Source organism: Microchirus variegatus, assembly GCF_963457635.1.
Source record: "Microchirus variegatus genome assembly, chromosome: 10".
NCBI lineage: Eukaryota > Metazoa > Chordata > Actinopteri > Pleuronectiformes > Soleidae > Microchirus > Microchirus variegatus.
Genome location: NC_139811.1, coordinates 14,575,815 through 14,589,841, shown reverse-complemented (window position 1 = coordinate 14,589,841; position 14,027 = coordinate 14,575,815). Strand labels below are relative to the sequence as shown.

General features: G+C 39.4%; 1 protein-coding gene across 1 annotated transcript in view; it reads left to right on the top strand.

Moving 5' to 3' along the window:
• cep112 (centrosomal protein 112) overlaps nucleotides 1–14,027 on the top strand; it is a gene marked incomplete at both ends in the record, with an annotated part of 113,711 nt that overhangs the window by 20,965 nt on the left and 78,719 nt on the right. The window contains 8 exons of the mRNA XM_083896694.1: nucleotides 150–236; nucleotides 4,173–4,272; nucleotides 4,665–4,783; nucleotides 5,688–5,831; nucleotides 10,747–10,901; nucleotides 11,835–11,964; nucleotides 12,079–12,171; nucleotides 12,794–12,853. Coding sequence (XP_083752820.1) covers nucleotides 150–236; nucleotides 4,173–4,272; nucleotides 4,665–4,783; nucleotides 5,688–5,831; nucleotides 10,747–10,901; nucleotides 11,835–11,964; nucleotides 12,079–12,171; nucleotides 12,794–12,853 — 888 coding nt within the window. The remainder of the gene's footprint in view (nucleotides 1–149; nucleotides 237–4,172; nucleotides 4,273–4,664; nucleotides 4,784–5,687; nucleotides 5,832–10,746; nucleotides 10,902–11,834; nucleotides 11,965–12,078; nucleotides 12,172–12,793; nucleotides 12,854–14,027) is intronic.

The window sequence follows — 14,027 nt, the reverse complement described above, 5'->3', positions numbered from 1 at the left end:
TGCAAGATGGGACTCGGTCCTGATATATGCCACTGCTGTTATCCTGCCATTCTATGATGGTGATGTGTTCTTTATAACTTTTTAATGAGTATTATTCCTCCCTCAAACACTAAAGTTATGCTTTACATTTGGTTTCTGTGTCTTTTCAGACCGAGATGAAGATAAAGGTTCTGGAGTCCAAGCACCAGGAGGAGAAACTAAAGATGCAGCAGAGACATGATGCCGATGTGGAGAAAGTAAGAATCCATACTGAGTGAGAGGTGATGTATTCTCTGCGAGCACGGCTGACATTGAGGCACTGAGGGTTACCATTTCGAACTACAGATGATTTACTGCCACAGTATGTAAATATTAGGGATGTGAATCTTTGGGTGTCTCACGATTCGATTCGATTCTGATTCATAGGGTCACGATTCCATTCAAAATCGATTCTCGATTCAAAAATTGATAAAATACGTAGTGTGTTAAGGCAAATTATGGCATCTAAACAATACAGTTTGTATAAGATAATGTGGTTTTTAAATAAACTGATTCCAATGATGTAACCACACAAAGGCGAACTTAAGAAAAAAGTTAACATTTATCCATTCTTCATCAAAAAATAACTTAAATAAATAAAATAAATAAAAGCTTAGGCGAGCTGCCTTTTTCTCCCAGAAGTTACAAAAGTAAACTGTACACAAATAACACAAACTGGTGTTTTGTGGGGTTTTTCAAAATAGAAACTTAAAAAAAAAAAACAATTAAAATACATTTAAAAAATTGAGTTTTGGAGTTTTGGTGTAGTGGTTAGCACTCTTGCCTTTGCAGCAAGAAGACCCGGGTTCCTGGGTTCGAGCCCCTTTTGGAACAACTTCAAAACAACAGCCTTTCTGCAAGGACTTTGCATGTTCTCCCTGTGTGTGCGCGTGGGTTTTCTCCGGGTTCTATGGCTTCCTCCCACTGTCCAAAACATGCGATTAGGTAAATTGGTCACTCTCAATTGACCGTAGGTGTGAGAGTGTGAGTGAATGGTTGTTTGTCTCTATACGTGGCCCTGCTATGGACTGGTGAACTTATCTAGCTGTTCTCCACCACATCACCGTCTTGTGTTTGCTTCTGGAGAATGTCGAGTTTAGAGCTGCAACTAATGATTATTTTCATAATCGATTAATCTGTCGATTATTTTCTCCATGAATCATTTGGTCCACAAAACGTTGATCAGTGTTTGTCAAACCTGGAAATGAGGATGTTCTCAAATGTCTTGTTTTGTCCACAAACCAAAATGATTCAGTTTTAATGAATTCTTTGTTATGTGGAGCAAAGAAACAAAGACAATATTCACATTCAAGAAACTGAAACAATCAGAAATCTTGTCTAAATAATGAAAAAAAGCTTCAAACTGATTAATCGATTATTAATTACAAAATAGTTGACAATTCATTTAGTAATCGATTAATAACCGCTCTAGTCGAGTTAGTTAGTGTTTTCCGGCACCTCATTAGGCGACGAAGTGCTGGCGAAGTTCACTGTATAACTAGTGTCTATATATAATAATGTGTCTTCATAGTTATCAGGTTATTATGAAACATAACAGATACAATTTCAAAGGAGTTAATTTATTTTCCTTGGCCAACTGGACAAGTTCTATTGCTAATGAAATCGAGTTAACCTGTGTGTCAACAGCCATCATTGTCTCTTGGTAGAACAGCGAGTCCTGTTCTGAATGCTCCATCTCCCAAATAATCATCTCTTCAAAGGTCTTTGCCAGCTGTTGAAAATAGCTGTTTCACACTATAGTGCATATGAGTTAGGCATGCAGATCAAGCACCTGGGATCTGTCACATCCTCGCGCTGACTTTTCTTTGTTGCCACAGAAGCTTTTAATAAATCAGAAAAAAAAAACACTTCAATTTTCTTTGCACTTTAAGATGCTCATGGCTTCTTTGTGTTTGACAAGAGACAGGATGACAGCTCCCCCCTCTCTCTCTCGAGCTTCCTTCGTCACTCTGCAATTACACACAGATTGCAAGATATGTCCAAATTAATTTCTTCATAATTGTACCCATTATTCCCTGTAGTAGCTTCAAAGTGGAGTGATTGTTGGGTGAAAGTGATGGAAGGTGAGCTAAGATTTCTCCTTATGAATAATGTAGCCATGCGATGGACTGGCGACCTGTCCACGGTGAACCCGGTATACTACTACTACAGCCCTATGTCAGCTGAGAGGCGCAGCACCTCCCGCGAACCTCATCTGGAGGATAAAGCGGTAGAAGATGGATGAATAATGTAAATTCTGCTAAAAGGCTACTGGTTACTGTCCGTCTTGCATGAAATGAACGAGGCATGGAGGGAGCAGGCCCATGTTGTGGTTCTGAAACATAACATTAGGTGAAGAAGCGCATCTTGGTGTATATAATAATTGATGAACAGCTGACCACATTATCAACTATTTTGTTTTTTTGGGGGGGATTAAATTATATGTATAAATTGCTTTTCTGGTCTTGATGACAATTCAAAGCTGCTTCACGTTATAGTATTTACTCCCAAATACATACAATCCATGCACAGACATCAGGTGCAACATTTAGACTAGACTATCAGATCCGGCAACTTTTCTGTTGAAAGACGACTTTCTCTACCACTGATCCACCGTTATAAAATGAATTTTGTTTGTTTGTTTGTTTGTCATTTTCTTTGCAAATTACAGATTTTGTTGATGTGTATTTTCTCTCCAGCTCTATTCTCTTAATTAACTTAATGTACTGGTTAAAGCTGCGGACAGTCGGGCTGGACTGCCCCTGCATTAGGATTGCTTATAAAAGCCGAAAATTGGCATTCTAAAAGCTGTCATTTCCTTCCGTCTAATGCACTCTCCCTGGACACTGACACTGTGCCATTGTCTGACTTATTGGAGTCCTAAAAACACAACACTCTCTTTGGGTTGGTGAAATTGGGAGAAAAAAAACCCTAAAGTAACCCTAAATGTTCGGTGAACTTTTATTTCAGTTGCCTCCCACTCCCCCCCCCCCCCATCCTCCTTTCATCTCCCCTATCTCATTCACACAGAGGATGACAGGCTTGGTTACTAAGTGCACTTGGGTAGAACAAAAAACTGGAGAGATAAAGTCTTAGACATTTTTTGGGACACTTACTGAAAAAATAACCTCCCTCACTCGTCATTTACCCAGGAAATCATAGCATCGCCTATTGTTGCACATGTCCGTTTATACTCTTTCTCGTATACATACGGTTATCATTTGTGCTTAAAAATATATTTGATATATTTGATATTATATATCAAATATATCAAATATATTGATATTTGAATATATTTGAACATTTCAATTTGATGAATTTATTAATGTGAGACTAGGACAGATTAGATAAATATGCTAGGTAAATCACCCCATTATTGTTTATATATATATATATATACATAAATGTGTATGTATATACGTATGTATGTATATATGCATATGTATATATATTTATGTATATATTTATATATATAAGTATATGTATATATATGTATATATATATATATAACTATATGTATATGTGTATATATATATAAGTATATGTATACATATACTTATATGTATGTATAAACACAACTAGCTAGACCAGTTCTATAATAAACCTGTATATATGTATTATAAAGGTAACCAAGAGCTCATCTTTCTCCACTTGAGTGTTAAACTGTCCTTTCATACTCGGGCTCCAACTCTCCATGGTCTAATTTAACTAATTACACACAGATGGCAACAGCAAGCAGATGCAGTTGCCTCATTGCACCTTAGCACAGGTGGTTCACTCAGTCATCATTTCACTCAGTTAGCCCCGTAGTCTCTTCAGGATTAGTGGAAAACGACGTCGGGTCACTGCTCGAATTATGTGTTCTAATTGTTCCGTGTCTTTGCGAAAAACAGCATCTTTACTTTGACCTACATTTTTAAGGTGAATACTTCTATTTTCTATTTGTCAGATGGCTTGTGATGCAAACAAACATTCAATAATGTTTGGTGCCAATTTAAAGCTGCTCAGTTATGTTTCCTTAGTTATGAAGTTATGAATCCTACATTAACTCCCTGCGGTGAAAAACAGGGCAGGTCCTGGTAGATAGATTAAATTGCTTGTGGTGTTGGTAAGAATGAACATATTGAGTTTGAAACGAGTCCCTCTCTCTTTAGATTCTGGACCGCAAGAATGGTGAGATCGAGGAGATGAAGAGCATGTACCGTGCCAAACAGAAAGAGTCAGAGGAGATGATCCATAAGCTGGAGAAGAAAGGTGTGTGTGTGTGTGTGGTGTGGGGTGGGGTGGGGTGGGGGGGGGGTGGTCGCAAGAATGTAGGGTTAACTTGGAAGGATGTTTATACTCGTGTCTCTGAACACTCGGCACAAAAAGCCCCGAAAAGATGCAAATCCACAGGAGACGGCGCTCTGGTGAAGAGTGACATTCTCCAGCTGTGCTGCTTGATCCAAAATTGAATCTTACAATGTGAGCCTTTTAGTGCATGATGAATTTTCTCCTCCCTATTTTACTTTTGGACATCTCACCTGGCTCATAAAGATTAGAGATAATAACTTGGTTAAGAGAATCATACCCTGTATAATGTGAGTACATACCCTGTGGCAGGGCCTGACTGCTCTACATCTTTGCGTGTGTGTGTGCTCCTGCAGTTCAAAGTGTGCTGCGGGAATCCCAGGTCATCTGCGAGAGCAAAGAAAAACAGATTACTGAGCTGAAGAAGATGTTGGATCAGAGCACCGACTCCCTGAAAAACGAGTGGGAGAAGAAGGTATGAGGAAAAGTGGAAGAAGGGCTTGGATATTCTGCAGCCCTGAGCCAAAGAAAGACTGTTGTGAGACTTGCACAGGCTTCATCGCAACAACAGAGCTGCACTGTTAAATAAAAATCTGTATTCTTTCATGCTATACTTAAGCTGAGGTGGAAAGAATACTGAAATATTCCACTCAAGTAAAGTCAATTTGTATACATTTTTACTTACGTATACTTATTTAAAATACTGGTCTAATGTACACAAAGTAAAAAGTAGCTTGTCTAAATTTTACTTTTTTAACAAGGTTGGGGTTCTTTCTTGTGACACAAATCTCACATTAATTGTTTTTAATTAAAGACAAACCTTTACAAATAAGTGCTGACAAAATAATATATATACGTATCAGTCAAATGCTTCAACTTTCTCACTCACTCACGGACCTTAATTATCGCCAATTCACCTGTCCCCATCATTAACTGCCCAAGTTTCTGGTGCATGATGTATTTATTTTTCAAATTCAGGCCAACATACTTAAGTAAAAGTAAAATTCCAAATTTTAAAAATGACTTTAAAAAAGTACAAGTACACAAAATACCTACTCAGTTACAGTAACAGGAGTCATTAATTTTCCTCCTTAGCGTGATTTTTATAGCGCTGATTTGTTACTGTTATCCGTTCGGAGTAAATTGTGTTTTCAATCCAACAGCACTAGCTTTTCAAGCTGTTGCGGTTCAGTAAACTCATAATGAAATCTATCTTTTAGAGTCCATTGGTGTGTGATGAGCAACCTTGTGGAACAATTTTTCTCAGATGTAATAAGAAAAACATGCATATATGTATAATGGCGTTTCTTCCCCTTGAACAGGGCAGGTAAGAAAGAATCCGACTGTGACTGATGTGTAGTTGTCCTTTGCTCTTTCAGCTGCATGCTGCCGTCACAGAGATGGAGCAGCAGAAGTTTGAACTGCAGAAGAAACACACCAACAACATCCAGGAGCTGCTGGAGGACACCAACCTCAGACTGGCTAAGATGGAGGCAGAGTATAATTCCCGGGCACAGGCCACTGTGAGTTAAAAGTTAACTTACTGTGCCTTGTACAGTATTGAGGTTTTTTTGTAAAATATCCAGTTGTAAGTTTATGCTAATGATTTTTGTTACTCTTCAACATTTCAGTGTTAAGGTCAGAACAATTTAACAGGGCATAAAACATAAACACTAGTGAATGAATACGAATATGAATGTCTGTGAGCCCCACAGTAAGCTCCCTATATTTAAAGGTCCCATATTATGCAAAATCATTTAAATCCTTATATTTGGGACTCTGGAGGCCCTACCAGTTAGCAAATTGTGAAAAAAAGATGACCCAATCATGTTTTTGTGGTTCTCCTCATTGGGACGTCACAATGCGCTAAATTCATTAAATTGTTGTCTCGCGTAGCTCCGCTTTGTCCGTAAAACACGCTAGAGTGCTGGCGATGGCAACGGTATCCGAAAACCGGAAGTCAGCGAAGTGTTCTATTCTCGGCTCCACAGTGCAGCACAGCGTTCTACGCAAACTTCCAGCCTCAGAGGATTTATCTGCCCAGTGGATACATTTTATATATGATGGCAATGTGCCTGCTAGAGCCTGCAAATCATCACTTTTCCAAATGCTAACTGCTGTCATTTCCTGTCTCTTAAGTTTCGTTTAACTTTTTTTTTTAAGGTGGACCTTTAAGGTGGACCTAAAGAGATACTACTAAATCGAGTGTTCTGAACAGGGCTGGTTTGGTTATGGTATTTTGACCAAAGCATGTCACAGACATGTTCATTAGGACACCAGGGAACCAGGTTAACTTGCAGAAATAGGGTATAATATCCTTTAGTCCTTTAAACCAATATTAAGTTTAAGAACAGATGGCTAGAAAAGACATTGCGCACTCCCACATTTCAATCAGTTTTTGAACAATTATTTAACATTTAAGAAACAGTTTACGAAGTACTTGTCATTGTTAAAGTTTGAACCAACAGTATCCAGTTGTTTTTGTGACCGACAAAAACAGATGTCCATCAGTTGTTACCACTTAACACCAAAGAGCATTGTCCTTGTAAAGTTCAGAAGGAATGATAAATATCTAAATGTGCATGTTCTTTTCATATTATGTGCCTACTGATCTTGGTTAAGTCAACTTTTAATTTATGGCAGCCTTTCATGTGGATGACTCCAAATGGCACCAAGCTGCAACAGTTAGTTTTGGCTTTACTCAGACCTGGTGTGACATGATTTTCTCAGGAAGAGTCAAGATTCAGGATACAATTTTTGGCATAAAACCTTTGCCTTGTTTAGCTGCTTAAATGTAAACATCAGTCAAATCACTAATTATAAAGCAATGACCCTCATTGTGTCGTAGCCTGTCAAAAAGGTGTGTATAAAATCTTCCTTTCTTTCTCATGGCGAGGGCTGTGCTTCAAAAATGGACGTGGGATGAAGCACATTGCGTTAGTCCTGATCGACACTAGAGGCCTTGTGATTACACCACTTCATAAAAAAGTATTTCTTTTATCAGTAACGGCATTAATAGAGTGTCATAGGTATCACACACACACACACACACACACTGCTCCTGGCCTTAATCTGTCAGCAGGCCCACATTTAAAAGACATCAAACACTGGACAGTGCAGGGCCAGTGGTAAGGCCCCTCTTTTAATAATTAAAGACAGACAAGGCCCCCGGAGAATGAAAGGAGCCCTATGTCATTTTAAATTAGCTGCTGTCCTGCTATGAATTTGGTCTGACCTACACACACACACTCCTAGGGTAGGATGTTCAAAGTGGACTCACCAGCTGAGTTATTACACCTCTCTTGTAGCTGCCTCTAAGCTTAATCCTTTAAAGTCAAGGTTATCTTGTCTTTTATTGCACATTTCTCTGCTGTTGACTTGTTTTTGTCGTTTATGGAAGTATATAAATTTGAAGATATAACTCAGGGAACCGTGGTTTAATGTATACATTGTGCAGATGTTGTGTTTTTGTTAAAAATTCACTTCATTGAACAACAGTGAATGCAACCGCAAGACACTTGTGTTTTTTTTTTAGTTATCCTCAATCCTCTGCTCACTACGGGAGGGGATCTAAAAGTTACTCCCCAGGATGTGATGTGAAAGGTTTTCTCAGGTCACAAGCCAAGACAAATCCAGATTGATGATTCATGCTCGTTCAAAAACAGCACATTGGATCTCGTTTAATAACGGTGAAGTGAAGAATGTTGCCTCCTACCATCGATACCTGGTTGGGTTTCTATCCAACGCAGATCAAATATCTCGCACAGGGCTCGGAGATATGTCAGATGTTGTTATTTTTGGACGTTACCTGTGCAAAGGGCAGAACAGATAGAATGACTAAGTAGATGTTTTGAAATACAAGACGAGCCGGTATCTGTCTCTTTATTGCACCAGCCAAACATCTGACTTGCATGTCCATATCCAAATGACCTTTAATTATTAATATGGTGTGCTATAAATATTGTACAGCCGTTAGTAATACTACTTGTATATGGTATATTTATTCAGTGCAATGTACAGAACTCACCATGCAAAGCCAGCATTGATGATCAGGTGCGTTTTTGAGTTACCAGTGACTTAAAGATGCCTTTTCTTCACTACTTCCTCCCTTTCGTGTAGTTTATGCTTGACTTTTTCCTTCACTGACTGAAAACTAATGTTCTGATACACATCAGGAAATGAGTGATGGGTGTTGTCATCCAGTAACTGGACTTACTTCTGACACTTAAACTGTGAAAGGTCATACATTCACTTTCATGGTTGGTTTCATCTTCTAAGATGTAAAGGTCCAGTGTGTGAGAATCAGTGGCATCTTATGATGTGACTTCAGATTGTAACTAGAAAAGCACTCAGAGAGCGCAGACCTCAACCAAGGCAGCTCAGCCCCCCCCCCCCCCCCCCCCCACATACACACAAAATAGCGATAGAAATAGTGATAGCGTCTACGGATCACGCCCAAAATTTAATCACTTCCTGTTCCTGGTTCCTTCATGGAAATTTAATCTATATCTGTCCACAACTTTTCGAGTTATGTTGCCAAAATACAGACAAACAAACAAACTCCGGCGAAAAACATATTAGAACAACGTGCTGCAAATATTACAACACAACGGAAGTGTTTCCTGTGGGACACTTGAAAGTGATAACAAGGGCTAAAAATAACAACAATATATGTATATATATATATGTATTTTATGTTCATTCATCAACACTGTAGATGGCGGTGATGAGGCTTAAATGCTTCGCACCACGCGCCATTCAAACAGTAGAACAAGGAAGTACACTGCTGTTCCAATTGAAGAATCGTGCTCGTGTACTCCCGTACTTGGCAAGTATGTACTTCAGTCGTACTTCTCAAGTATGTACTTTCCAAGTAAGCAAGTACATACTGGCATACTTGGGTATTGAGAAACGGCCCTAATGTCCTAATCCTGCCTGTCCGCTCGTTTGGGATCGTTTCAATGCAGGTGTGCATCACTTTCAAGAGTCCCCTGGAAACACTTGCGTTGTGTTGTGGGATTTCACTCACCTCTCCCTTTCCTACGTTAGGAAACTACGGTGGCCTTCGCATGTCGTTCTTCTTCATTTGCGTAGTAAGCTTCCACCTCAGAAGGCTCTGGCTAGTTTGTCCATGTGTGATGCTGTAGAAACATGTCCATGTAAGATGGTGGTCTCCATTAATAAAAGTTGTCTAAAAAACATATAAAAAGCAATTTTAACGATTATGTATGTATACAAGCATACATCATTTCTGTCAAAAACCTCCCGAATGTTACTCACTTGACCTTTAATCACAAAGTTTTTTGACAGGCAATGGTGGCTCATAATGTGGCCTATGCTGTCTGCATTTCACACCTAGTAATCCTTAAAAAAACTTAATATGGGCACATAGCAAGTCCAGGTGTACCTGTCCAGCTTCAGTATGTAGAGGTGCTTCTATTCATCTCCTGCCAGAAAGCTAAGTGTCAGCACGTGTCCTGGCACAACACAGGCCCCTTGTCCCTTTTCATAGCGCCCTACACTGCTGCAAACACAACGACGAAAAAAAAAAAAACTCTCTCAGCTGCTCCCTTTGCCAGGCGCTGCTCTTTCCTTTCTCTTTTCAAACACACCGCTCCTCCTCCTCCTCCTCCATCACTTTGCTCTCTGTCATCGCCGGACTCTGTCATCGCCTGCATCTGTGAGCACGCTCCATCTTTAATCAGCGCCCCGTCATCGGCTTTATCAGACTGCTCGCACTGCATTCCATTTTTTTTTAACATGCACACACATACGAGGGGATGTGTCATCAACATGTGGCCGAGAGACAATATCTGATCATTCTTTATTCAATATCAGAAATCAGACTGAAACTTTGATATTTTAATGTTCAGGAAAATAACTCTTCCTCTAATTAGCCTTATAACTTATCATCAGTGTATTAAGGTTGTACATTACCACCCATAGAGTCTCACATTCCCAAATTGAGCCCAGCTACTGGCCGCTCAATAAAAATTGAGTTAAAATTATATCTTTAAGTTTCCCCAGATGTAAAAAACATAATATTCTTGCTCAAACTATAACGTCTGATTTGACCTTTGGGTGTAGCCTGTTAAGATATCATTGGTGTTAAAGGCGTGTGCAGTAGATCTTAGAAACATTTGATTGCAATTTGTCAACCTTGGACTAGACCGTCATAAATATTTGAAAACTAAAGCAGTAAGTATCTTTTATTTATATGCAGAAATCCTTAACTTCAGTCATTGTAGAGAAACTGTGTGGGAATATGTTGAGGAAAGAACAAATTTAGAGAAGCTGTCGACCACAGTATTAGCTACATTCTTCCTTTTAAGCAACCTGATATGGCGGACTTCTGAACCAGTGACATTTTCCCTGCCCGGTGCCCTCAGTGGTTCATGCTGGACGGTTCATTGGTGTCTGTGTCTCCTTGTGATCCAGGAACAAACGGTGCACGAGCTGGAGCGGCGCGTGAAACAGCAGTCGGTGGAGGTGGAAAAGGGCAACGAGCTGCGTCAGAGGGTGACACAGGAGAAGGCCCAGCTGGAGATCCACATTGCATCAATCAATGTCGAACTCCAGGAGGCCAAAAGACGGTGTGGAGCTGTTTGACATTATCAAACAGAATTTGTACTTATGCTCTTACTAAATCACCTTTACAGTAAAGCAAGTAATTCTCAATTAAAGTTAGTTAATTGAAAGCACACTTAACCTGATTTAAATGGTGTTTATAACACATTATAAAATGGCATTTCTCCTCATCACAGTGAGGTTCGGAATGGTAAACCCTGACCTGGCTTTTGTTCACACTGTGGGGTTGTGTTGCTAGATGGTGATGATTGCATCAGCTACATTAAGAATAACATGACATTATTATAGCAATGCCACACAATTGTGTGTTGTTTCTTCTTGTCGTGTGGCAGTTTATCACAAGCTTTGTTTGAGGCTCTGCATAGAAAATCCCGCCAATGTTCCCTACTGTCTCACACAAGCGATGCGTCTGTCGATCAGTCAACAAACTAGGGGTGGAGTTTGGGTTAGTGTGTAGCTCCGTGCTGTAGGAGTCGCACCACTGTGCTTGGTATCCCAGTGAACGGGTGCCAAAAAATGGGATGGAGATATTTTGATATACACACATCGTCACCAAACTATACTACCTGTTGGAAACTGGACTTTCCATGTTGTCAAATTGCATGGTGCCATCATGGGGAACTTAATTCTGTAACACTTTAGATTAGGGAACACATATTCACCTAATTCACCATCTACCTTTCCTGCATAAAGGGTTAATACGTGCTTAATATTTACTAATAAAGGGCTAGTATGCTACGCATATGTATGTTAGTAAGCACATAGTTAATGGTGAATATATGTTCCCTAATCTAAAGTGTTCTAATTAAATAATAATATGGAATGGAAGTTAAAAATATATTTTTTTGTAATGATTGAAGCTGATGAAGAAACAGGTCAGTGTTTGGATTAACAATCATATTCCACCCAGTCTGAATCTAGCTCTTCACTGTCCACAGGTTTGCAAAGCTGCAGAAGGAGAAGGAGCAGCAGAGCGAGCAGCACGAGCAGACATCACTGAAGCTCCAAGCCAAACATGAGACTGACATAAGCCACTTGTATCAGGAGCATTCACTGTCTGCTGCTAAGGTCCACATTAGCGCGTTGTTTCCTAACCGCTCTCCCGTTCCCACCTCTGCTGATGTAATTTGCAAAAACATTTTTTAACCAAATTAACTAATTTTGTTTGTTTTCCTCATCCAGGCCTCTGAGGTAATGGAAGACTTGGAGAAAACTGTGGCTGTGCTCAAACAGCAGCTGCAAGACAGTGAACATCGAAGACACCAACTAGTTAGGGTATGTGTGTGCTTTGCGTTAGCTTGTTTAACCCTTAGTGCTCACGCGTGCACCCATGGTAAATTGCCACGGGAATAATACACAACTTCTTATATGGACATCCTGGGGGGTGTTTATAGGTCACATATTATCGTTTTCTTATGTGTTATAGAGTCAAAGTTATTATTAATTTTATATCGCATTTTTAGAAGTGATATAAAATGGCAACTATTATGCAGACGTCACAAAATAGACTGTTCTTTTATTTTAGTTCATGAAAATGAGCCAGGTGAAATTTGAACTGTGACCTATTTCCAAATTTCACAAATTCAAATCCGATTTTAAACATTTTGAATACTTTTTGCTCAGGTGTGTTTATATAGTTGGTGAAAAAAAGGATATACTGTAAGATTCACTAAGATGCACATTCTTATACCCTCTGTATATACTGCACGTTTTAACATGGTAATGAAGAAAAGCAGGCAAAAATCTCTGTGTTCTAAGTGTTAACTCATCTACACACAAACAAAAAAACATATTTTCTGTTGTCACTGCAGGAAAAGTAGCTGTAAAACATGCATTAGGTTAGTATGAGTCTTTGTTAATGTGTGTATGAGTAAATTGTTTTTGTTCCTTCTTTCAGGATCAAGAGATAAAGTTTCAGCAGGAAAAAGACAAACTGCAGATCAACTGTGAGAAAAAGGTAAGCGTTTACCTTGCTCCTTTGGGAAAACTGATCCACTGAACCTCGCAGATTCTGTCGTTGAACTAAAAAAGACCTGGACAATGCGATTACCGGTCAAGTAGAGATCAAAGCATAGAGTCACGTGTTTCTCTTGGTTGCCCTTGATTTTTAAATTGTATGCCTGGTCTCGTAAAGTCAGAGCTGAGATTAACAGGTAGATGTAAAGCTGCACTGAATAAATAAAGGCCTCTGGAAATGTTATGATTTGGCACAAGAGTTATCAAGTAAGGAAATTCAAGTAAACTTGCAGTCACCCTGCAAAAAAGAAAAGCAAAAAAAAAACATTTAAAGAGGTAATGTTTCTCTTTGTCTCATGTGCTGTCAGTGTAACATGGCCGACACTAAAATAACTTTTAAGGGAGCCTCTTTAAAGCTATAGAGCGCAGTCATAAACCACAGAGTACAGAGGCCATTGTTAAAGATCTGAGTTAGACCAGACCAGACCAGCCTTCATGGGTGAAGATCAGATTTTAAGACTTTACTGCACCTGGGTCATCTTCAAAGTGCCACACTTATAATGTGCCTCAGTGGCTGATCACACCTGCAAGAACTTAACAGGCCTTTGTGCTAGAAATAGGCCGTTATTTGTAACTATTATTATGTTATGGCTGATTATTAATTATTCATGTTCACAAAAATAAGTGTAAATAATAAATGTGTAAGATCAGCCTGAGAAAAACCCAAATATCCGTCGACTTCTCCTCCTGATTACGCTTCATCACAAAAATGTTGGTTGTTTTCTTTTTATCCATCCATTTACATCTGTGTAATCAACCTGTATGTTCAACTGTTATTTCTACAAAGTGAAAGAGGAAAACTGTCAAAGAGAGGTCACCTTTCTGTTGCCACTGGGGATATTCGTGTTTCCCTTCCTCAGGAGTAGTAAATGAAATATGTGAAGAAGGTCAGAATGTGGTGTCTGGATATAGGACGGGGCCCATATGGCTGCCATAGATCCAGAAAGTGAGGGGCCCTCTGTGCAGGCAGATCAGCTCAGATTGTACTTTTGATGGGGTGATAGAGAGAAGAGAAGAGACGAGACCAGATGCACAAGGTCACAGGCAGTGATGTTTGATGGTGTCTGCTGTTGCACTCACTTACACCTCTGTCCCCCACTCTCTCTCTCTCTCTC